This window comes from Sarcophilus harrisii, chromosome 1 (genome assembly GCF_902635505.1).
Source record: "Sarcophilus harrisii chromosome 1, mSarHar1.11, whole genome shotgun sequence".
NCBI lineage: Eukaryota > Metazoa > Chordata > Mammalia > Dasyuromorphia > Dasyuridae > Sarcophilus > Sarcophilus harrisii.
In genome coordinates, this window is record NC_045426.1 from 438,648,600 (window position 1) to 438,675,340 (window position 26,741).

Below are 26,741 nucleotides of genomic sequence, written 5' to 3' on the forward strand. Positions count from 1 at the left end.
TTTGTGATGGTAATTTTCCCATTTAAAAAGTCAAATAGTGAGAAAATTACACTAGGGAAATGAGCATGAGAAGAAAAATGGATAGAAATTTAATAGTATAGGTTGGTGATAGGATATATTTTTAGATTTCTGGGGTCAAATTGAGTCTTGAACATGAACATGCAGCTCCCACTATAATCAATGGGGATTATATGTACTGACCACAGTGAAGAATTTGGCTCTATTAATGGAGTTGGTACTTTTAGAATCATTCAGAGTTAAATTAGACTATGTCCCCTAAGCTTCAATGTTTTCTGGACAGCATTTATTCAGATCTAGCTAACAGTGTAGAATGGAAGACTGTGAAGAATATGACTTTAAGTGTGTTCTCACTTGCCAATAACAACGGCCAGGAAAAGTAGGTCAGGTCATTCATTCCTGGGCACTATTTATGTCTCTGGATTACTTATATTACTTTTTTTGTATACCAGAAGAAGTCTGCATCCACCTTTGTGTTCACTGTCTAAAGCTTTGTTCCTAAATCAATGGTTCTTGGTTTTTTTTTTTCCTAACATAGTCTAGTCTGATGAAGACTCCTAGACTCTATCCATTTTCTAATCTTTTTCAGCATTTTTGAGCACCTTCTTAGTAACTGCAGGGAGAGAAAATTATTATCATCTTTCATTGTTTCATTCAATCTTTCATTGTTCCAATAGCAGCCCAGAGGTTGGACAGTCTCATCTTTTATTTTCTGATATTAGTTGCTAGGGGAGGATTTATCTCTCTTATCTATTTATCTATCAGCTTATATCTCATGGGGAAATTATTTTAAATTTTGATACCTCTGTTACCTTTAAATTTTGAGCTGAAATAAAACATAATTGGACATAAGGATATGGAATCAAAATTCATTTTATGTAGAGGAGCATCCATTTTAGGGGAGGCAAAATACTTTAACTTAAAGCTAAGCATCTGAGGACCTATTTGCAAAAGGGAAATACTTGATGACTGGGATGATTTCAACTTAATCCAGAGGCAGAATTTGCTGAGGGTTGTTAAAATGAGCTCATTTAGAGAAAAAATTCTTCAACCTTGAAGCATATCAGAATGGCATCGATCTAAGATGGAAGGTCAGCAGAATGGAATAATAGGGCAAGATAATGGCCCACTGATGTAATGCCAATGTCAGAAGGATAATATTTATAGAAAATAAATGTTAACCATGACATTCAGAAAGACAATAATCCTCTTTACACTTTCCCTTAAAGAAAGGTTACTTATTGTAGAATGTTTTATCTTTACATAAATCCCACACATGACTCCATATTACAGATAATGACTTCTTTTCTAGTATATATGGGGAAGAAAATCATGATTTAGAGAAGAGTTATTATATATTTCAGTAGCACTTCTGATAAGTTCCAAAGTGGTTTACTGTCATTAGTTATAGTACTGGTTATAGGAGTTTAATCACTGCAAATATAAATGGAAGATAAATTTGAGTTAAGTGGTATCTAAAACTCAATTAAACTCTACATATACATGAGTTAGAGGGGATGTAAAGGACTAGATTTTAGTTATTGCCAGTTTTCTTTTCTTTTCTCAATTGAATTTGTCTTCTATCATTTTCTTTTTTTTTTTTTTTTTTCTAGTCTCTATCGTTATGGACTTGTATAAAACATTATCTATCAAAAAGTCAATCTCCCTGTGCCTTATTTGCACTCCTTGGTAAGTGAGTTAGGCTACTTAAAACAAAATTAATGATTTGACTTTTAACAGTAAAAAGATGTGCTATTAACCCAATTATATTTAAAAAATAGGCATATCTAATTTAATCTAACAATGTCTTGTTATGAAATATTGATGAGATATAATTATAGAAGAGAAACTCTGTTATATAAATTCTATGGTGAATAGCCAGATGTATTTAAAAAATTTATAGTCAATTCAAAGACATTTGGAATGACCTTTCCAGAAAGGACAAACAAAAAGTTGATTGTGCTGAAAGGCTAAAAGAGAATCACTGTGTTGCTCTCATATTATGTAACTATGCAAATCAGGATTCTATGATTCCACAGTTCATGTGACCTCCTCTTTACAAAGTGAAATACTTCCTGAATATTTAACTCAGAGTGATCCTAGGTAGTGTGTTACTACCTCCAAGCCATTTATGTATATGTATATACACATCTTTGTGTCTGTCTAGTTACCTATCCGAGGGAAAGTTTAACAGAGTTTAAAGAGTTTTGGGTATAGAAATGAGGAGATCTGGATTAATGTCTCTTGCCCCCCAGTTTTCTCATATGTAAAAAAGGGATAAATACCTGCCCTGTCTGCTGTAAAGAATTGTCATGAGGCTATGTTAAAAAAGGCCAATTTTAAAGTGCTTTATAGCCATAATACTGTATGCCACTAGGTGTTATTTATTTATTATATTTAGATTATAATTATTATTGAAAAGGATTAATAGAATAAAAAGAAAGTTTGTCAGGAATAGTGATTAAGGGTTAAATTTAGTTATATATTCATATATATATGTATATTCATATATATATGTATACATATATGTGTATATATGTAGATATAAAATAGTATACATATATATTTTAAAATAATCAAGAATAAATTTCTTTCCAGTAAAGAAATTAGAGGTGATAGCTGAACTAGTTTTAGCATGATAGTTTTAGGGCATGATAGTTTAGATATCATTAAGTACTTAGATTTACATTAAAAATATTTAATATTATTTTTTTAAAGATCCATTTATAGCTACTTATTTCCTAACAAGTTACATCTGGAAACACTGAACAATTATGCAATTTGAAAAAAGAAGCATTTTTGCATTTCCCTTTTTAAGAATTTTATATAAAAAATGAAAGTAGTCTGGTCCCATGTAATCAGTTATAGGGTGGAGATTTAGGCTGCAGTTATCTCATTATTTCCTGATTCAGAAACAACAGGTGTCTCATGGATGTGATCATTTGTTTTCTTAAAGAAGGGCAGAGACTAGGGAGAGACAAAGGCTTGTCAACCTTCATAACAACTTCCCTCTAAGATTTATTTTTGCTCCAGTCAATCAGTGGAGCAGTATTAATTCCAACCCCAAATGTGCCCAAAGCAGTATGTTCCCACCTAGCAGCCAGATGGCCAGTGCTGAGATGTTGTTGGCAGATGGAGAAGAGAGCTACCCAGAATCAGCAGGTGCGGAGCACCAAGGTAAATTCAAGTCCATGCTGTGATGCATCACTGGAAGCCCTTCATCAACCACAAAAAAGTCCCTGGTTCATAGTCAAGGTGGCACTTTTGTATTCTGAGCCTGGTCCCTGGATTGTAACAGATGTATTCTCTTCACACATGTGGCAATTCTGAGTTTTTTCCCCTGTCACACAGAGAGGTAAATCATCCAAGGCTAATGCTGTGATTTTTTTCTATTTAAAAACAGGGTTGTTATGAAACTGTAACTCTAATTTAGTGCAATTGCAGAAGATATGCCCATTTGGAAATTTTTACTGACCATGGCTTTGTTTCAAGATAGGAAACTGAAGCGCAAATCAAGCTTACAAATTATCCTGAATTTCTAAAATTGACCCCAATTTAGTCAAAATAAGTTGGCTAATGAGAAAGTAAATCAAAGGAAAATATGTACCAACAAATACAAAATCCTGATTGATGATATAAGTGAAAGATTTTATTTTTTCCCTCTCAGGCATTTAGGACTTGTTTCTTCATTTTTCTACTTCTTAAATGTATCTATATATATGTTTATTCTTCCTTAATTCAGAAGAGATGCCTCTCCTTCCCAATGTTATTTCTTTATTCTGTATTTTTTTCTCTTGTCTCATATTTTAAAATTCCCATAACTTTCCATCTTTCCTGGAATTTGGCTTCTTCAACCATCCTCTCTATTTCTAGTTCATTCATTTGTCCACTTAGCAAATATTTACTTAGTGCCTATTCTTCCCAATATTATGTCTAAGCCCCCCGTTAGTGGGCTTGTGAATTAGGTGGGTCTTGCCCACCATTAGTGCTTAATTAATTTTTGTTGAATTGAAAGGTTGCTTTGCTAGGTCATTTGGACATATACCAATAGATTAAGACAAAACCCCTGCCCTTAGTTCAATTTCTTATTCTTTATTCCTTAATAGTGACATAAAGAGATGTACATTTAAGATATTCTATTTCGGAAAGAATGCCCAAATATCTTCAAATAAATTTGATCACCTTTGCACTAACTTCTCTAAAGAGTGATATTTAACCACTTTTTCAACTTCTTCATCATCTATTAACTTCTTAATCCTTCATAATCTTGCTCCTGCCACTACAATTCTATAGAAACTATTCTCTTGAAGCACTTTAATTCAATCTGCCTTGTACAGTTCAAAGATGTGGAGTGGGTAAGGAATTCAGAGGTCATTTGGCCTGCTCCCTCATTTCCCAGAAGTTAAAAAACTTGCCCAATGTCTCAGAAGCAGTAAAAATCATAGGTGGTATTTGAACACAAGTTTTCTGTTTCAAAAACCAGTGCTCAGGGCACTGTACTTACTTATTAAACATCAATCATATGTAAAGCACTAAAGATACAAAAGACATTGTCTCTTTTTTCAGCAACTTGGCAATATATTGGAGTACATAAGATGACTGTAAGAATAGACATGATAAAAAGTAACACAAGAGCAAAGAAAAGAGTTAGATGAAATACTTAGTGAGAAATGGATGATGAAGAGATCACTTTGTAGCCAGATCCAAAGAGTAGCTTCATTAATACTTTGAAGTTAATTTGGAGATAAGTCTCCGTGGAGTCCAGGGATCTGTCCTTGGTCCTACGCATTTTTTTTTGGGGGGGGGTCTTACACTTTTAAAAACGTTGGAAGAAGGTAATGACAGCATGCTTATCAAATCTGAAGATGGCCCAAAGTAGAGAGGAAGAGCTATCATGGATTTAGAATTCCAAAAGATTTTTGACAAGCTAGAGCAGTAGGCTGAATTTAATATGGGTATATGCAAAAGTTTATACTTGTATTCAATAAATCAGTCTTCAAACACATTAGGGAGAAAGCATTATTAAATCTACTGATATTATAGGATTAGATAATTTCCCTTTAGAAAATGTGAATTCTGGACTATAATCTCCATATAAGCAAATAGTATAATATAGTAGCCAAAAAACAAAGCAAAAATTCAAATAAAGTGACTTTAGATTTCATTAAGAGAATTATACATGTCAGTGCTATTGTACGTTCCCCAGATTAGAACACAATTGGATAGTCTTTTCTATCTTACCACCTAAACTTATCTTATTATTTAATAAATAGATTCTTGTTTTTCCTGATCTTAATTCTCCATCTTGAGAATAGGAGGGTGTAGGCAAGAAAGAGAGTATATGATAAAATCTGAGATAAATAGTTGCCCAGTATTGTTGGCTCACAGGGTGTGTGAAGGGGAGTAAGATGAAGCAAAGCTGGCCAATGACTTCTCATTCATTTAATCAGTTCTCATTCTAAAATAAAATGTTAGTGCTGGAAGCAGTCTCAAAGATCAGCTAATACAAACCCACCATTTCATAGAAATTGAAACTGGGATCAGAGACATTGTGATTTCATTAAAGACACACAGCATTAGAACTGGGAACAGAATCAAAGGTTCTCACATGCTATTTATCTGATCTAACTCTTTATCCCTGCAGTATTTGACACTGTTGACCATTCTCTAGGACTCTCCTTCACTTGGTTATATGACATTCAGCCATCTTTGTTCTTAGTTGACACATTATTCTTGGTCTCTTTTACTGCCTCCTATTCACCATTCCTTCAATGGAGTTGCACCTTAGAGCTCCATTCTTAATCCTCTGTTCTTTTATGTTGCTATTTCTTTCGCATTTCTTATGGGTTTAGCTATTCTCTCTCTGTCTGGGCTAGAGTGCACTTTCTTTAGCCCTGTCCTTTCCCCTGAACAGTAATATTATATCTCTTACTTCTAGAAGGAAAATTCTACTTAAGAGAAAAATAAAATCAGAAAGGACATTGGGGTCTTAATTCATAGAATGTGACAGCTGGAAGGGACCTTAAAGGTCTTTAGTCCAGACTGTTCCTGAACAGTAATCCCCTTTGTAACACTCCCATCAATTGGCCACACAACTTTTTACTGATAAGGAACTCAATTTCTTCTGGGTTCCCTATCCTATTTTTAGGCTATTCAAATCATAAGAAAGATTTCTTAATATTGAGGCAAACTTTGCCTTTTTCACATCCTGTTCCTTAAATGTTTCAATATAAAAAGTTTGTTTTTTTTAATAAATAATAAGATACGATGATGATGATGTTTAAAATTTACCCCATCATTTTCTCTTCCAAGCTTACATGTTCTCTTTCCTGACTGGATAATATTTGACAAGGATACTTTCATGGCTTCAAATAATATGTGCTTAGTTATCATGCTTTTTCTATGCTTCCTCTGTGATGTCTCTTAAAAGCAATGCCTTCCTTTTTCTTTCTACAACTACTGTCCTAGTTGTGGCTTTCTCACTCATCTTTCTATTTCTATTTGCTCTTACTTGACCTTTCACTATTATGTACTCTCTTGTACTTTCTCCATATCTCATTCACTCCTACCCACTCTCATCAGGTGAGATAGCATAAAAATAGAACTTTTTACACCCTCCCCAAGACAAAATAATCCTTCAAATATACTACCTATAGTCTATAAGTTAAAATCCAAACTCCTTAGCCTCATATTCATCTTGCTTCAAACTAGCTTCCCACTCTCATCTACTATCACTTCCCTACACAAACCTTTTCCTTCAATAGATTATTTCCTCCAGGGTCATCACAATGTGTCTTATCTCTGTACCTCTGCAGGTCCCCTAGTTTAGATTATCTTCCTTACTGGTTTCTTTCTATACATTTTATCCTTCCTGTAAAGTTAAAATCCTTTCAGAAGCCTAACCTAACCACATAGGCTATAGTTGCTCCTTCTCTTAAGTCTCCAGAGTCCCATAGACTCTATTTTTGATCTAGTAAAAATATACTCCCTCATATTAGGTTTAATTAGATTTTTATGGAGGTGAATCTTTGCTCTTGAACGCAAGTGATTGTGGCCAGTGTCTGTAGTTGTTACTTATTTGTATCAACTCACTCTTTCACAGTGACTAGCAAAGTATCTTGCACAAAATGGGTACTTCATAGATTTATTTGGTCACTTAAGTAAAGTATCAATTCAATTTAATTGTCTCTGATTTTTATATACAGTATTCCATTTCAGTATATATTGGGCATATATCTATTTTTGGAATTTAATTTAATGTTTATCATTCATAAAATTAGTGTTATAAGTAAATGGTTTCAGAATTGTGTAGATTGCCTATTTTATGTCAGGGATCCTGTTTGTTTTAGAAAACAAATGAACATATTTAGAGGATCAAGAGATGTCTTCTTTTTGCCTAGATTAGATTAGATAAGATTAGATTAGAAAGATATTTCTAAGAGGAGGAATGTTCTCTGGTTAAACTTTGGTTCAATTGAACTGGTTCAAACTTTCACCTTAGGAGGCAATACATGGGATCCTGAGGAGGGGATCCTCAAATCAGAAAGAGCTATCCTATTGAAGTCAAGGAATGTTTAAAACATTCAAGTCCTGGTAGCATTTGACTAAGATGGATTAAAAGTGATGAGGTACTATGGTGCCCCCTAGGGGATGTTAGTTTATCAACTGTGATAATGATTCTCATAGATTCACAGAACAAGGGGTCACACAGTCTCCCCTTTAAGCCTTGGAATAATAGAAACTCACTACTTCATGTCTAGCCCATTCCACTTTTGGATGGTTTAGTTGCTAGGAGGTTTTTCCTAATACCAAGTTTATCTTTGCTTCATAGCAATTTCTACTTGCCCTTGAATATTCTGCCATCAGAGATTATTTAGTTCAACTCTTCATTTGATACATGATGAAATAGAGGCTCACAGAGTAGAAGTGACTTGCTTTCCCCCAAACTCATTACTTCACCTCTTATATCCCCTTCTTTGCAAAGACATGACTATGGATATAGAAGTCAATATAACATCAGACTTTAAACACACACACACACACACACACACACACACATAACATATGTATAATGCTGGTTAGTCTTGTTGAGTTGAATTTTCCCCATTTTTTATTCTGTTACAAAGGATAGCTTTTTTTCAGGGAGAGGAAGGGAGAGAAATGTGGTAGGAAATGTAGGAGAAGAAAAGCAAAAGAGATCAATAAAAATCTACATAAACCTCCCCCAAAACACAGTACCTCTCTATTTCTCAAGGACATGAATAGCCTACTCTGGCAAGAGGAGAATGTGGCTTTTCAGGAGTTTGTATAGCCCTTTCTGAAATTCTCCCTAAAAATTTCTCTTGAGATTTACTCTCCTTTTTCTAACTGCTTTTTGGATATTTACCTTGGTTACCTACCATCACAGAAATCATGTGTAAGGTCATTACCTTTCCTCTTCCTAATTTGTTCTCTCTCTTCCATTTTTCTGCTAATGGCATGTCCATTCTGTACAGGCTGGACCCTTTCTCACTCCCATATTCAAGGAGTCACTAAATTATATAATTTTTCTTTGTATTGTAATGCTTGCATCTGTCTCTTCTTTCTATTTCATGAGTTTTTAAGGGCTGAAAGAGACTTTTGAGATAATTCAAGTCCCTTATTTTACAGTTGAGAACATTATAGTTCAGCTTGATAAAGTTACATGCTCCCAAACACATTGTGAGGAAATAAGAGATCCTGCATTATTATCCCAGAATGCCCAAACTACTGTTCCTTTACATCCTAAGTCTTCATCATCATTCAGCAAAGCTATTTTGATCTTATTGGTATCCCCACTTGTAATCTCTTCTCTTTATTTTCTACCTTGTATGCCACTGACAAATTTCTGAAAACATTTACTTTCCATTTGTCACCTTTTTTGCTAGAAAGACAAAGTTTTAAGGGTTCTTTATTGTCATCAGCAAAAAAGTCCAGAATTCCCAGTCTATCTTTCAATTGCCTCTACTTCTCCACTAATTTCCCACTACTCCTTATTTTTCACAAACGCCTTGTTCTCTCCTCTTCCCTCTTCATTCAAATTGGTGCATCCTTAAATACAGTATAAATCCTCTCTTTCTATGTTTGTGGAACATAGTCATTTAACAAAGTCATTTAACTTCTCTCAGGCTCAGTTTCTTCATCTGTTAATATTTGTCAAGCAATTTGCAACCTTAAAGTATTATATAAATACTTATTATTATGATTATTTTTACTTTCTTATTGTCTTATTGATATAGGGAACTTCAAGTAGTAAGAAAATACTCTCTATTGATACAAATTTGCAATTGCTCTGCAAGTTATAATCTTAGACAGTTTACTAGAATTGAGTGAGTGAGTGAGACACTCAGTGACTTTCTTTATTGAAAGTCCAGAGTCATACAATCAGTATGGAATAAAATGTAATAAAAACAGGGATTTTATGCTGATCTCATTGACTCTTAGATTTTTAAAATTTACTATGTCTCTGCCTCTCTATAGCATTGCTTTTAAAATAATGGAATAAATGCAGAAAGCCAATCTGAATAAGTCAAAATCTCCTCTTTTCTCAATAACATTAAATAAAACTCTTGAAATACTGAATATCTTACATAATTTACTTTAATTGTTTGCTTCAGTTCTTCTGTGTAGAGAAAAACACAGTATCATTCGATGGAATGGAGATGGGAGGGAAGAGGAAGCAGGTACAATGATGAATGTATATGGACCTTAATTCTGTGGAAAGAAGAATATAGCTTTTCCAAAGCAGAAGCCCAGCTGCAGTCTCTTTAATGAGAATTTAATACTTTCTCCCCTGAAGAACACTAATCTAATTAACACAGTGTAATCTAAGAGTGAAAAATCAATTAATGATTTTTAAAAGGATAGAATTTCCTATTAATTAGTTTGACTTTCTGCTAATTAAAACTTTGCCAAGAGGACATAATCTATAGTGATTTTTTCCCCAATAAATGTTTTAGATGAGTAGGAGAAAAGTGAAATGGACATAAAAATTTTACAGGCTTCTAAAATGAGTTATCTATGGTCATCATTATTCTAGGTGATTAGATATCTTTAGCCAAACTGTAAATTTCTAGCACAATTAAATTGTTCATATAGATATGACTACTAGAGTGGAGTGAACATGTCAGGACCTATAATTTATTAACTTAGAAACAGCTGCCAGGGGGCTTTGTTAAAAGAGTATCCAAATCATTTTATTCCAACTTTATTAAATTGAGGTTTTTCTTTATTCTTCTTTTGGTGTCTTCTAGAGTCAAAAGAAGCATTTTGGATGGGGACGAGAGCAATAATCTGAACTCTGAGGTCCAGGATTGTGCAGATTAAAAGAGATATGAAAGTAGTTTATATCTTTAAAGCCTCAAACAAATGGCTAAAGTATTTGGGGGAATGGTGAAAGGCAGTGGAAAGATTATGGGCTTGGAGTCAGAAGACCAAAACTTGTGCACTTCCTGACAATGCCATATGTAAGCCATGTGACTTTGTGACTAAATTTCTTAATCTGTAAAATGAAAATAATATGTACCTGAGATCAAATGAGATAATGTATGTAAAGTGATATGTAACCATGAAGTGTGATAAACTATTGCTATAAATTCTTATATTTCAGATCTGTTCCTGATTTTCTATCAAAAGTCACAGTCTCCATCTTCTTTAGATTAATTATTTAATCTCAAAGTTATTATTAATTATTAAATCACCAAAGGTGATTTTCTGTAATACTGGGGAATGAAAGATCAGTCACTACAATTTAAGCCAGCAGTTCTCAAAGTGTGGCCTGGGAACACACAGAAGTTCCTGCAAACCTTTTCTGAAGTTCTCAAATGTCAAAACCACTTTGATAATAATACTAAGACATTTTATTTTCTAAGTAATATATATATATATATATATATATATATATATATATATATATATAAAATGCACATGAACAAAAACTCTTAATATGTGGGTATGCTAAATCATTTTTAAGATTTTAAAGGGGACTTGAGACCAAAAAGTTTGAGAACTACTAATTTAGGGTCAGCAAAACTTAAATAAATCTTAATTCACAATGAATTTGAATCTGTGATGTGCACTCCATCTTTAGGAGGAAGACAGAAAAGACAACAAAGCAAACCTCATAAATAAATTGGAATTACCATGGTGTTTCTTAAGTTTAGTGTAGATTCAGCCCAGTTGTCTATATTAACACCACAAAGACATCATTGGTATTAGAATTATGATCTTGGAGCCAATATGAAAACCTCAGTTCCCAGTATATATGAAACGTTATGTAAGAGTATAATGAATGAAGTAAGGAAAAAGACAAACTTTTAGAAAGATTTTCAACAACATGAAGTGAAGCAAGAAGAGTTTGCTGGTTAAGAAATCTCAAATAGGAATGAAACCTTAAACTCTGGACCTTCCACTTAATTTTGGCTGCAGTATTTTCATTTCTATTGTAGTTATTTATGTGTAAACTTTGTATTTGGCTTGTCTCCTTTAAGCAAGTAGGGCAGGAACGGTGCTTCTGGTTCTTTTAAAGCTATTTATTAGTACTTAGCACAGAAATGAGCACATAGTAGGTGCTTAATTATTACAGTTAATCTTAACAATAGAAATAAATGGCTAAATATAAGATGGTTTAAACTCTCTGGGACATGAATTCCTTATTTATAAAATGAGGCACTTGATGAGATAATGTTTAAGGACTCTTCCCATCTAAATATGTGAGCCTGTATGAATCATTAGTCCTCTAACTAGTGTGAGGTCATCATACTTTTGTCCCAGTTTTATATTTATTTGGTACCAAATTTATTTCTTTATTTATATGGTACCAAATAGCAAAATCTCATGGCCCATTTCCCCCAACCTGCCAATTCCTCCCCATTTCCCATAAGAAAGCAACGGCTACATGCTGTCGACTTCTCCTTTCTGTGCCCTGCCCCACCCTCCCAACCAAAGGAGCCTTCAGTTACAGAATACTCATGACAATCAGTGTTCTGCTAGTTTACTCTCCTTTTCCTATCCCGTTTGTCCCAGATACAGTAACTAATAGTTACAACTCTATTAAAAATCACTTTATGTTGTCAAGAATCATCATGAAGATAGAGATTTCAAGATTGTCCAATGATTAGTGTTCCAGTGACTCTGAAATGCTATAATTTAGAGAAAACACCAACTGCAATGGAATAAAATAATACTTTTTACAGTGAGAAAAGCTGCCAGTTAAGATCTGGGGCTCACTAGTCCAGGGTACTGCCATTTAACCTAGTTACTCTTGAGAAGATTAGTTGAAGATCTCCATAATTCACTGCAGTAGGAGCTAGTGGAATGAATGAAGGAAGAAAATGAGTAGTAAAAAGGAAATTTAAAAAGGAAGAGAATTTTTAAAAGCTACCTTTCTTCTTTCTTCCGCAGCTTCCAGCTTCTTCTGGATTTCCTCCAGAGACACATCTTTCTTCTTTGGAGAAGCCAAGGTACGTGGAGCTTCTGACACTGGAGATGGTGGCTTTAGAATCAGTTCAAAGGCTTGGCCAGAAGCTCGCTTGTTAATCTGCTTCACTTCCATATCTAAGAAATGAAGGGTAGAAAATTCTGAGTTTGTGCAGCAGGAAGGAAAAGATAATTTTGATGATTATGATGACAATAATGATAATCCACATTTATCTAGCACTTTAGAGTTCACAAAGTTTATATTTTAAAAATAAATCTGACCTCCAATGAGCAAATGGAGGCATTTGAATTTGAGTTGGAAGAGAGAAGGCCTGAGATTTTCTGCGTGATGCTCTAGAAATGTAATTTCACACTGTTGGCATAATTATGAATGTATTTGATTAAAATAAATATTTATAGCTTTTGAAAAAGATGACAATATTTAAGGGGAATAAGGTAATAGAAAGCCGACTTAGAAGAAAGTCCTGTCCTTATATCACATTTAATTTTATTTGCCTCTGGAATAAATATGAGTCACTTCATGAATTTGAAGTAGTATAAATTTGCTTTTTGGTAATTGTCATGACTAAAGACATCTTAAGGCTACTTTTTAAGTAAAGTGAATTAGGCATCCTGATAAGCAGAAGCTGGGAATTACAAGCATATTTATTGGAACCAGAGAGCAAATGAACCTCAGATTCTTTATCTTATTTTGCTTTTTTTAAAAATATCTTTCCTTATTTGCAAAATGAAGATAAAGATAAAAATACAACTTACTTCACAGGGTTATTATGAAGATCAGTTGAGATCATTTTCCTCACCATCAGTATAAATTAATAACTCCTTGATAATTTAGGACTATGGAATCATAGGGATATGGACAGGCTTTAAAAGTCATCTAGTATAATCTCTTCATTTTTACAGATGAAGTACCAGAGACTTAGTAGTTTTAGAAGAATGCCTGGGGCACTGAAAGGTTAGTTGCCTCTAGTTACAGGAAGAGTAAGTGTCTGAAGCAGGACTTAAGCCATAGTCTTTTTTGATTCTAATTAGGATAAAAAAAAAATTACTTCTATCACATCTCTAAGAGATGATAATTCAATTTCTGATCAAATACTTCTAGAAGCTCATTTCTTTATGAGATAATTCATTGCTTTTTTGTAAGTTATATTTTATATTCATCCCAAACAAATCATATTGCTTCTCTTCTTTATGTACTGTACAAAATATGAAATTATATTTGGATGTATTATATAGTTTGTTTTATATTGGAATTTTGGATGGGACCTGTGATTTCACTAACATAGGGAGTGTATTCTCTGTATGCATATTCTCTCTGCTAATGCCCTCATTCCCCTGTACTACAACTCAGAATCTTGGAAGTTTGCCTGGGGCACTAAGAATTTAAGTGACTTGCCCACTGTCATATACCCCATATGTGACAGGGTCAGAACATAAAACCAGGCCATTATACTCTTCCTATTTGTTATGTAGGATGTGATTTATGATTTTTATGACATTATATATTATTTTATCTCTATACTTGCATATCTAAAAACAATACAATTTTAATATTGGGGGCCCAATTAACACTTCTCTTGGTAAGGCATAGCCAAAGGTCTGTATGGTGCTCTTACAAATGAATGCGCCACTTGAGGAAATTTGGTTAAATGGATAATTTCTCCCTCTTCTTGTTTATTATTATTCGATAAAAAAAAAAAAATTGAAGGAGATTCACAATTCGAATTTCAAATCTGCACAGCACCAAGTGAAGATAGGGGTGGAAAACATGAGCTACATACATATTATCTTCCAGAGTCTTCACAGGCCATTGAGTTCAACCACTACTTATACCAGAACTGCTTCTATGATATACATAAAAAGTGATGATCCAGTCTTTCTCTGAAGATAAGTAAAGGAGGGGGAATCTACTATCTCTTTTTATTGTTTATTTGTTGATTGGTTTATTCATAAATTTATCTATCATCTATCTATATTCCTGTTTATTCATTTATTCACTTTTTTATTTGGATCTATTATCTTTTGAAGACGTTTATTCTACTTTTTTTTTTTTGATAGTTCTAATCTTTCCTCACTTGTCTAGTAGTAAATAGGATATAGGATCTCAAAAGCCACTGAGCCAAATTCCTTCCCAATACAAGAATCTCTTTCACTATTTCTCTAAGAAATGGTAATTCAGCATCTTATTGAATATTTCTTAGGATAAGGAACTCACTCCTTTAAGCATCCATTCATTCCTTTTTGGGTAGTTCTATCTCATATTTACTCCAAATATAGTTCCTTGAAATTTCTATTTGATTTTTAGTTCTGTTTTCTGAGGCAAGATAGACTTCTGTCTGCTACCTTTTTCACATGATAATCCCTCAAATATTTGAGGACAGCTATTATGTCTACTCTAAAGCTCTTTTCAGTGCCAAACATCTCCATTACTCAGACACATGAAATGGTTTCCATTCTCCCTCGATTGCCCTCCTTTGAATATCCTTTGGTTTGTCACAGTCTGCTTTTAAAAGATAATGACCAGAACCCTACCCTACACTCAATTATTTCTGACTAGGATAAATTACAAAACCGTTATTGCTTTTCATCTAGCTGCTATAAATCTATAAAGGCTTCTTGAGACTGAATTAACCCCCTTATCACACAGTTATATATTTTGTGACTATTTTCATATGACTTGCTATGAAATTGTTTGTTTAATTTTAAATTTATGCTAATAAACTTATGTAAATACAAAACTTTACATGCTTTACTGCTTTATTTCACAAGTTGATTTTAGTCCATTATTCTGGTCTATATGAATGGGATATTTTCCCTAAATTATTTGTATCTGTGACTACATAGGTCTGACTTTAATGAAATAACCTATGATTCATACTAAAATACTTTAGTAGCTGGTATTCCAGTAATTGGCCATTAACACTTTGACAGAATGATGATCTATTATCTTCATAGTGATGGCTAGGAGATAGTGTGTGATATTTAATGACAAATGTCTTCTAGATTTCCAATGAAAAATTAAATTAAATTAAGTAGTTTTATTAGATTTTTAGTGTTGAGTTGATTTGATCATATCCTAATTCTTTGAAAATTGGAAATCTATGTATAGTAACTTTCAATCAACAAAAATTTAAGTAGCTATTGTGTGCCAACCTTATGAGACAGATAATATTATCATCCCTATTTTACAGTTGGGGAAACTGAAGCAGATAGAGGTTAAATGACTTGTCCAGGGATTGCAAAACTGGTAAGTGTCTGAGGCCAGATTTGAAGTCAGATCTTCCTGACTCTAGGTCCAGTACACAATACACTTTGCTACATAGCTAGCTACCTTGCTTAGCACCTAGATGTTAAGGAGATACAAATTTGTATCCCCCCTAAAAAAGAGTAAAACAATACTTACTCTACAGGAGACCAAATTCTAATGAGTGAGACAACTATAAATAATATATGCAATATAAATATACATTGAATAAAACAATTCTATACAAAGCAGTTCCACGCAAAGTAGTTTGGGAGAGAAAGCATTCATACTGCGTATATGTATGTTTTTGTGTGTGGAGTGTATGTGTATGGGGGTTTTATTAGGAAAAGCTTCAAACAGAAGATAAATGTTTTAACTGTGTTTTAAAGGGAGGGACTCTGAGGTAGAGATAAGGAGAAATACATTGAGATGATGGTTTATCAGGACAGTCTTTTATGATGCTAATAACTTGAAAATTAGTATATATAGTATGTCCCAAAACTCTTAGTGCAGTTTAAAGTTTAAACTAAATTTAGTTTTAATTTTAAGCTTAAAACTGCACTAAGACTTTTTGGACAGTACAGACAGTATGTGTACATAAGTATGTGTATATAATATTTATCTGTAAGTTAATGAATGTCATTTTATATGTACATGTTATATGTATTTTAGTTAATTGATACTTAAAACAGGGAAAATTAATTTAAAAAATTCATGTATTATGGAAATTAGATACATTTGTTAATCTTTCATAATAATAGAAAAGTCCTTATTCAAATGAAGTTCCTTTTCTATGAATCATATACATTTACATATTGCTATAAATTGTTTCTATCATTCTAGATCCCTGAGATTTTTTCTCCTCAATATTGTACTCATTTCCTATCCTTTATACTCCATACTTAACAATGTCTGCTAATATCATTATTTGCTTTACAACGATTCAAAAGAGGTTTTCATGAGAGGTTAGTATTTCTATTTAAGAGATGAATATTCTCCTTAAGCAGTCCCACTAAATGGGCTCCCTCTATAAGGGGTCATAACACTTTTAGAAATAAGTATGATTTACTAACATCCAATGAGGATCAAAAATTGGAATAATGCTTAAAGTAAAGGTCTGTTGTTAGATCCCTAGCCTGTTCTAGCAGTTTTTACTGAATTAAAGCATCTGCTAATGGCCCTGTGAATGGTGCCAGTTCTAATATATATTTTTTATGTGTGTGTGTGTGTGTGTGTGTGTGTGTAAAATTAATTTTCAGTTTTTGGAAGGACTTTTCTTAAATTGTAAACTTAATATGCAACAATAGATCATGTGCCATATATAACATCCTTGACATCAAGGATATCGAATATTAAGAGGCAACATGGTCAATTATAGTAAAAAAAAAATATGACTTTTATGAATAACATTTCCCCCTTAAAATTAAGAAAATATTCTCCTCTTTATTATGTAGGGTAATGTTAATTACGAGGGATTGTAAGGGTTCAAGATCCTTTTGAAAAAATGAAGTTTTCACTGAAAAAATTAATCTGTCCCTGTTTGCACATACATTACAAAAGAAGGAATAAATTTACATACACACACATATGAGAATCAAATTCTATTTGATATAATATTTGATGAAAGAGGAGGAATTGCTATGGAGATAGAGTTGGGTAGGTAATGTGGTAGAGTGGGAAGGTTTAGAATTTGGTTCAGAAAGGTTTTCCTCCAATATCTATTATTGTGCTTTACACATAGTAGGTGTTTATTAAATGTTTGTTGAATGAATAAGTGAAATTCAAATCCTTGTCCTAGTTTTGTCACTATCTTGAAGTTGGGGTGTCTGGCAAGTTTTATCTCCTCTCTAGACTTCATTTCCTCATTTGTAAAATCAGGGGGGTTAAGTAAAATGATTTCTCAGATCCATTCCAGCTTTAAAATTCTAGTTCAAAATAATGATTTGAAACAGATGTGTGTTCTTGACATAGATGTTATTTCCAGACAAAACAGTTAGCACTTAGCATGAATGCCCTGCCACTGAAAAAACTCTCAATGGGATGACAAATAAAGTGACATTTAAAGAAAAAAGTCCTTGATGCCAGTATTCAGCTTTAAAAACATGGGAGAGTGGTAATATAGGATGTCGACCTCTTTACAGTCCCTTAAGAACTCTATATCTGGGACTAGTTCAAGCAGTCTGGTTGAATGGATTGATTATTTTGATTTTGATGACTGAATTACTACATTAATAATTAGTGAATTAAAACTCATTAGGGAATCAGGGTGATTAGACTTGCCCAACTCTTTTTATCTGGGTAACCTTCTAGATAAATGACCCTTTTGGCAATCTGCTTCTTAGAATAATGATTTTAAACTTAAAAAATAAAATATTTAGAATTATAAAGGAAGCAATTGTATTGAAATAAAGATGTACTTTTTCCCACTCAAATTTATGGACCTTCATTTCCCTGGAAAGTATCTATGGACTAATTCTATTCTAAATGAAACTAATTTTCTTGTAGGTTTCAATTTGACACTAATAAGCAAAATATATTTAAGTGTATTTTTCAAAGCCTAAATAATTTTTACTGAGGATTTTTTTCTCTGTGAATTTGCAGTGAAAAGCCTGTTCTTGAAAATGAAGAGCCACTAAAGAGACACAGAGAGAAAGAGACAGAGACAGAAACACAGATAGAGATACTGAGAGAGAGAAAAAGACAGAGACTCAAAGACAGAGACAGGCAGAGGGAGACTAAGAGATACAGAGAAAAAGAGACAGATATACAGAAACAAGGAAATATAGGTAATGGGATCAGATAGATATACATATATACAAACAGACATATAGATAGAGAAATAGACAAATAGATAAACAGTGGTAGCACTTATAATACTGTTCTTGAAGGATTATTGTGGTTAACCTAGCTGGAGCAGATGCATCTCTGATTCTGATGAGGCTTTAATGTGTTATTATTAGGACCAAACACGAACTGTGACAAGCAATAGACAATCAATAAGTGCTAATAGCCAGAAACAGCAAGTCAATTGTGAGATCTATAGAGTATTGATTTAATTATTGTTGGAACTGGGAGAGAGAAATGAACGATTTCCCAGCCTTCCCAATGATCTAAGAAGCTAAGTGACTTTCATCATGTTACTCACCATCATATGTATAGATGTTAATGTTGCGAGGTTCAGGATAAAAACAAGAGCAGATCAGTGACAGCATGGACAGCTCCTTCATTTTTTCCTTGTAGGCTGAAATTAAAAAAAAATTATGTGAGTGAATTTTCATTTTCAGATTTCTGTCTTTAAGTAATTTTCAGGTAGCCAGTCAGTCAATAAATAAGCAATTTTAAAGTACCTTCTATATGCCATACATTGTGATAAGTATTACTGGAGAGACAAAGAAAGGGGGAAAAAAACCAAACCAGTTCTTTCAAGGAGCTCACAGTCTAATTGAGAAGAAGCATATAAACAATTATGTATACACAAGATATCTACAGTATAAATTGAGAGCAATCTTAGAGGGAAGGCACCAGAATTGAGGGGACCAGGAAAGGCTTCTTATAGATGGTAACCTTGTGGTTGAGACTTGAAAAAAGTCAGGTGGCAGAGATGAGGAGGGAGAACATTCTAAGCTGGTGAGGGGGAAGCCAAAGAAAATGCTCAGATTAGGGAGATGGAGTGTTCTAAGAAAGAATTGGAAAGTGTGTGCTGGGGCGAATGGGGAGGGTGTAAGAAGTCTGGAAATGTGAGGATATATTGAGTCTAAGTGTCTCTTTTAATACATTTTGTGAGTGTCTAACTACAATAAACTGCTTTACCTAGGAGGGGCTATGCATAGACCCTCATAAAGCAGAAGGCTATACCTACATTCCTTTTATTAATTTATTCAATTGAATAAAATGGTTCCAGTTTTATCAATAGATTGTAAGTGTCTTGAAGACCAGAACTAGTTTTGTTTTATATTACCTGTGCCTACCCAGCATGGTGTTTTGCATACTTTAGGTATTTAATGAAAGCTTGTATTTTTGAGTTGACTCAAGTATAGATTTAAGCAGCAGCAGCCATTTGCCCATTTATTCAAAGTGGGTAACAATTTGTATCAGTAGGATAAATAAGGATAAATAATCAGTAGAATTAAAAAGGATAAATAATAGGATAAATAAATAAGGATGAATGAAAAAGGTGTTATGAAGAATAAAGGGGGCCGGTGCTGGAGGATATTGATAACAAGAGAAGGTATATATATATATATATATATATATATATATATATAATCAGCTGCAATAGTTTAAGCCTAAAGTGATCAGGACTGGATTGAGGGAATGAGAATAGGAGCAAGAAGAAAGGGAAAGGACATTAAGGAAAAAAAAATTGGGACTAACTGCACATAGGGTCCAAGAAAGAGGAAAAAATGAACGATTTTTTCAAGATTTCTGTCTGACACAGTGAGCTACCACACTAACTCAGAAGAGGGAGAAGCACTGTGGGCTGAGGTAGTTATAGTTATAAAAGGCATCCCTGGAGAAATGGGACAGGAGATGTATAAGATTCAGATAATCAGGCTTGGTAGTGGGAAGACATGCATAAGTAATAAAATCTAAGAAACATTTTAAAGAAAAATGCAAAGCCTGAGAAAACAAAGCAATATGGTCTGGGGTAAGAAATGATGGTGCTAATAAAGCCTAACTATCGATAATACAATTCCAAGTGTTGAGTGAATGGTAATTCTCCTTATAGGCTTAGGTTAATCATAGTTCTTTCAACATATCCCAGGGTAAAGTGGGGCCATGAGCTTTCTTGCAACTTCTGGGAGGTGATAAGTAATTTCATATAATCTTTTCCACAGTTGGTTGCATTTGATATTAGCTATTAATGTTTGAAAATAAATTTCTTACCCCAGTGAATTAATTTCAAATTCAGCCCACATGAAGAATATTGATAATAGAGCAGCATCTACTTAGCCAAATGACATAGGAATGCTAATTGCTTGCCTCCATTCTTCCAAATGGTTAGCATTTTACCATGCCCATTTTATCACGGCTTTTAAACAGATCTTCATTGTTTAACCATTGTATTTGAACAAGAAAGAAATGTATTATTGATTTTAATAATAAAGAAACTGAATCTTCTAGCTCTAAAGCCAGTGATTCTAAGAAGTATTTTTTCCTCCTGGTGGCTTTTGCAAGTTATATTTTGATAGATATTATAAGGAAATTGTTGTCCTGTCTATTGGCCCAGACCCAAAGATAGAAGGAAGGGCTATAAAGATAAAGAGCTGCAGATTGGAGATGGGAAGAAAACATGACTGGCAGGAAGTGAGATGGGGATAAAGCTTTGATGAATTTTTAGTTTATTTGTCTTTCCCTTTTGCTAATGAAATTTACATAATTTTAATTGATGTCACTAGAAAAGTCTCAGATCAGAACTGCTTATGCTAAGGCAATTATTGAAGAATTTAGGACAAGAAAACTCTTTAGCCTAAGTTGGGGATTTTAAGAATAAGCATAGTTTGGTCTGAGTGATCCTTTGTAATTCTATTTCATTATTCTGTGTACAAATATAATCTTTAATCAGTCTCTCTCTCTTTGTCCCTCTCTGTTCTTTATCAATATTTCATAAATTTTATTCTAAGAGCTTTAATTTATAGATTATTTGTTGAAATGAAAAGTTAAAACAAGGACACAAAAACAATTGTTTACTAATTTTGTGCTGAAAGCAATGTTTCCATAATACATGTCTTCTCTCTTTCCTTTCCGTTTCTTCTTTTTCTATCTCTATTTTTGTCTCTATTTCTCTTAAAGGAAGAAGTATTTGTGGAAGAAAGGTAAGCACATTTTGCATATGATATATATGTATGAATACAAAGTACTGAAATTATAATCAACTATAGTTAATTGAGTCATGGGGATAGATGAAAAAGCCCAGGATAATAATATTATATTATTACATATTGATATAAATGGAGCAGCTAGGGAGTGCAGTGGAACCTGGAGTCAGATCTGAGTTCAAATACAACCTTAGATACTAACTGTGTGACCCTGGCCAAGTCACTCAACCCTGTTTGTCTCAGTTTTCTCATTTGTAATAGGCTACAGAAGTAGCAAACCCTTCTAGTATCCTTGCCAAAAAAATCCCAAGATGAGTTCACAAAGTTGGACACAACAAAAATTACTGAACCATAAAAAATATAAGTAATAGTAATAATAATTAGTATTTATATAATACTTTAAATTTTTCAAAGAGCTTTACAAATATTATCTCTTTTGATTCTCACACAATCCTGAGATGTAAGTGCTATTATTGTTCCCAGTTTATAGATTAGGCAACTGAGACTGATAGGTTAAGTGATTCATCCAGGGTTATACAGTTGTTAAGTTTTTGAGGCTTGATTTAAATTCAGATTAAACTACATTTACACACCAAAGGGGAGCATTGGGAATTGGGATGATTAAGCATTAATTCAGAATCAATCCTCACCATAAAAAAAAAAAATGTTAAAGACAATAGAACTAAATATTTTAATGGAAGTATTTGGATGATTTCTTCAATTATCCATTTAATTTGGCTTATATAAATGTAACTATAGATATGGTTTTTTACTCTTACTGTCTCTAATTCTCTCTGTATATAATATATATACACATATACTACATATATGTATGTATGTGTATGAGATTTATATAATTCTATATGTACAGATTTTATTATTCCCTGAGTTAACCCAAGATAATACTGCAAGAAAAGGGTAATGTTGATACTTGGTCCTACCTTTTCTAATGCCACTGTTCTTACTATAATGAGTGTGGAATGGGTAGGTAGTGTGGCTTGGTGGAGAGAGCACTGGTCTTGTACACTAAAATCTTGCCTCAGACATTTAATAACTGTGTCATCCTGGATAAATCACTTAATCTCTCCCTGCCTCAATCTTCTTATCTGCAAGAAAGGGACTAATAAAATTGGTTAATGCTTATTACACAAGGTTATGATGGCAAAATAAATGAGATAAAAGTATGCAAAATGCTTTGCAAACCTTAAAATGTTATATGAGATGCTCTCACAAACTTAGAGCAGTTAATAAATTTAAAGTACTCTGAGCTTTTGGACACTGTATAAATGTCAACTACTGTTATTATGCAGTAGCTTTTTAGTTTCATATTTATTGGGTTATAGAAATGTCAGTTATTTTGAGTCTAATGCATAGCAATTGATATCATTTCTGTTTACTCATATGTGAAAAGGATTTTTCCCTCTGAGAAGTTATTTCTCAGTGTAATAAACCCATTTTTGCAACAAACCTCCCCTTTCAGGATTGCTATGGCCAGGGGACCCCATTGTTGTCAGGGGATCTCTCAGCCCTCATTTCTCACACCATGATGTCCTCAAAAGGGAACAAAATATGGTTTAAAAAGTCCTGAGACCTGAGTTTGACCTCTTAATTCTAACATTCATTAGCAATGGTTCCCTAGGCAGTTAAGAGTACTTAATAAATTTAAGTATTTAAATAAGAGTACCTTATTTTAAAATTAGGATTAATCATAGTCATAACACCTATTTATAGAGTTGATGTAAAGAAAGCACTTAGTCAATATGGAAATATTACATAAACTGGAGCTCTCCTTATATCTCAAAAAACTTGGCTACCTTAATAATAAACTGATTTGACTGATTGATGGAATTTGCCTTATGTTTCTGCCACCGACTCTAAAAAGAGTGCAGAATGTCACTTAGCTATCGGTCTACAAATTGGAATCCTCTCTTTCTCCTTCTTTTACCTGCGGCCCTTTTAGTAATGACTTTTCTTGATAAGTTCTAGTTATTGAGCTCGAATCCAATTTTGCTTGTTTTCTTTGGAAAGACCTCTGGGGATAAACTCACAGCATCAAGAATAAGATTAGACAAAAGGGACAATGCAAGGCACAATGGGCTTGCCTTATTTTGGGGCACAGTAACTCTATTTACATTGACCTCCTAAGAGATTTCATTGACAAAAGCATTTTTGTTGAGTTCTGGAGGTAAACACTGATTGACATTGTAAGGCCTTTTACAAAAGAAATTTTGTTCCACATAGTCATTTCTAGAAAAAAAGCACTTCAGCAATTGCACCAGGCCCTAGGACTGGGGACTGCTCAGTCAAGTGGTGAAAGAGAAACCCTGAGATGCATATAAACATACACACCCAGATATCAGTCATAAGACATACATATTAATAGCTAAGCTATATACATGTGCATATAGAGATAGCAATGCATACATGCATATATTCACCTATCTCAGGCAAAATTTTCTATAATTCTCCTCTTCCACTCTATTTCTCTATTTTAATCCTTAGGTAAACATTTTTGTAATCTTAAGATTTGTTATTGATAATTTAACCTGATTTAATCTTTTGATAGAAGAATATTGTGGGTGGTCAAGAGAAAGAAAAGATGTACTCTATTTCCACCTTAGGTCTCAGACTTAAAAATAATAATAACAACAATAATAAATAAAAATAAACTAGCATTTGTATGGTGCTCTGAGGCTTGCAAAGAACTTTTACAAATGTTGTTTCATTTGATTCTAACAACCACAGGAGGTAAATGCTATTATCATCCCCATTTTTCAGTTAATAGGCAGAGAGAAGTTAAATGACTTAATTGGAGTAATTCTATTAGTGAGTATCTGAGGTAGTATTTAAAAGTCTTTCTGATAGCAGGTGCAGTATTCTATCCACCAGGATACATAACTACCTCTAGATGAGATTATTGAGAAGAGGCAACTAGAAACTCTGGGGCCTGATACTATTTGTATACCTTTGGGTAAGTCATTTAATCTATTTTCTTATCAGTACAATAAAAATAATAATATCAGCCACTTCACAGAGTCATTGTGAGTGTCAAATGAAATAATATTTGAAAACTTTTAGCACAATCCCTGGCCCATAGTAGGTACTTAAATAATGATATTACCTCTCTCCCTCCAAGGTCAACTCTTTTTTATCTCCTTACAAATAGAGTATGCTTTGATAAGCCACAAGTCACTGCAATTTCCTTCTTAAAAGCTTGATCAGAGTAGGCCTTGGTAATTTTAAATAATAAAAAAAATTTCCTGCCCATTATGAATTCTAATTTGAGATTGTATAATTTTTTGGGAGATTGGGCAGGGGATGACTGTTATGTAAGAAACTTATCATTTAAGCAAAAAACCATCTAATTTTAATGAACTATTTGAATATCATAGATAGTCGCTATTATAGCTGGCCTTGTTTCAGTTGTCTCTGGTCTGTATGATGTAATGGTACATTTTGGGTATGAAAATGTATTCATTTTATATTCAGTTTCGCCCCCCACTCCCAGTAAGAATTATGGCTCCCAAAGTACAATTTTTCCAGGCTATTTCTGAAGGATTAATATTTAACTAATGTAAGCATTGTACCTTTCATGTGGGGACAGATAGCAAATCAAATAAAGGGACATTTTAAAAGGTCAAAGTGGAGCAACCCATCATTGGTTTTACAGAAACATATGAGGCACTAAAATTCTAATTCTCTTTCCTTGGCATAGAAAATGTGACCAGAAAAATAAATTGGGTGACATGAATCAGTTTTTGTGATCAAAATCATAATGAGAATAGTAAATTGTACCAGCAGGGACCTAACCCTGTCTTGATCCCCATTTAAAGTTCCCATTCATTTCAATCAATGTCCCACTCTATGATGTGGAATGCTATCCATTTTTTTCCCTGATAAAGGAAAATTGGCTGCTTTTGGGGATGTCTTGCTAGACTATTGTTTATAGAAATGATAGAAACATCAATGTTTTGTCACTCAGCCTAATTCTCCTGTGGGCTCAGGGAATCATTTTGTCTTGCTCTGGCATTCAGGGGTGGTCAGACAGCTAAATGACAGCATCAGACTTATATATGGTTAGGCTATCCAGTCTCTTACACTATTCATAAACATTTTTAGACTGGAATGATTGTGGATGATTACTGTTGTGATCCTTACTGCCCTTGTAGTCATGGGTAGAGGAAACTTGATGGTGTAGTGGATAGAGTCCTGGGCCTAGAGTCAAGAATACTTGAATTTAAATCAAGCATTTATAGCTATGTGATCTTGAGGAGGTCACTTCCCTTCTTTTTGCCTCATTGCCTCAACTGAAAATGGGGTAATAGGGTTGTTGTGAGGATCAAATGAGATAAGATTCATAAAACACTTAGCACAGTGAAAGGCATATGCCAGGTGCTACAAATACTCATTCCTTCACTTTTTTCGTCTCTTGGGCAAGACAATGAACATCTTTCTCATCTGGAAAATGAGGGTATTATACCAGATGTTCTCTATGTCCTCTTCCAATGCTAACTCCATAATACTTCTTATAAAAAGACTAAACTTGAAGTCATTATCTCTGAGTTCAAATTCTGACTCTTCCCCTTACTAACTGTTGGACAATGGTTGAATCTCATAAGCTCTCTGAGCTCCTCATTTATAAAATGGAAACAATTGTATTTACTTACATCATATATGTATTGTATGTACTTACATCATATGGTTATTATGGGGAAATACTTTGTTAATCTTAAATCTTATAGTACTGTATAAATGTAAGCTGCTACTATGGAAGCTAACATGTCATTCATCATTTTGCAAGGTGCTTGATGTGTGCTTTCATTCCTCAGTGGTCTAATTTTAGGTGGACTATAGAAGCCCATAAAATGGACATTTCTAATTTCGGCTGCACTAGCCTAATCATTCATTCATTCATCTGTGATTTATTAAACCCTTATTTTGTTTAAGCACTGAACAGACTTTGCATTTTACATTAATTTTTACCATTTTACATTAAATGACTTAATTTCTAGAATCAGAAGTAATTTGATCAACAGTGACAAAGAAAATAGATAATTTAGATGTCCTATTGCCACTTTTGAGATATTTTGAAAGGATCTTCAGGAAACAAACCAAAATAAGAAGTTCTCCATTATAATTTCCCATTGACTAGACATTTAAATGTTGCTATGGTCAAGGTTTCTGTATAGAGGGGAGAAGATTTT

The 26,741-nt window shown here is 33.4% G+C and overlaps 1 protein-coding gene across 1 annotated transcript in view; it reads right to left on the bottom strand.

Moving 5' to 3' along the window:
• The window catches only part of STMN2 (stathmin 2), a 67,863-nt gene that overhangs the window by 15,823 nt on the left and 25,299 nt on the right, over positions 1-26,741 (bottom strand). Inside the window, exons 2-3 of the mRNA XM_003759689.4 lie at positions 18,864-18,959; positions 12,419-12,591 (exon numbers count right to left, since the gene is read on the bottom strand). Of these exons, the coding sequence (XP_003759737.3) occupies positions 12,419-12,591; positions 18,864-18,959 (269 nt within the window). The remainder of the gene's footprint in view (positions 1-12,418; positions 12,592-18,863; positions 18,960-26,741) is intronic.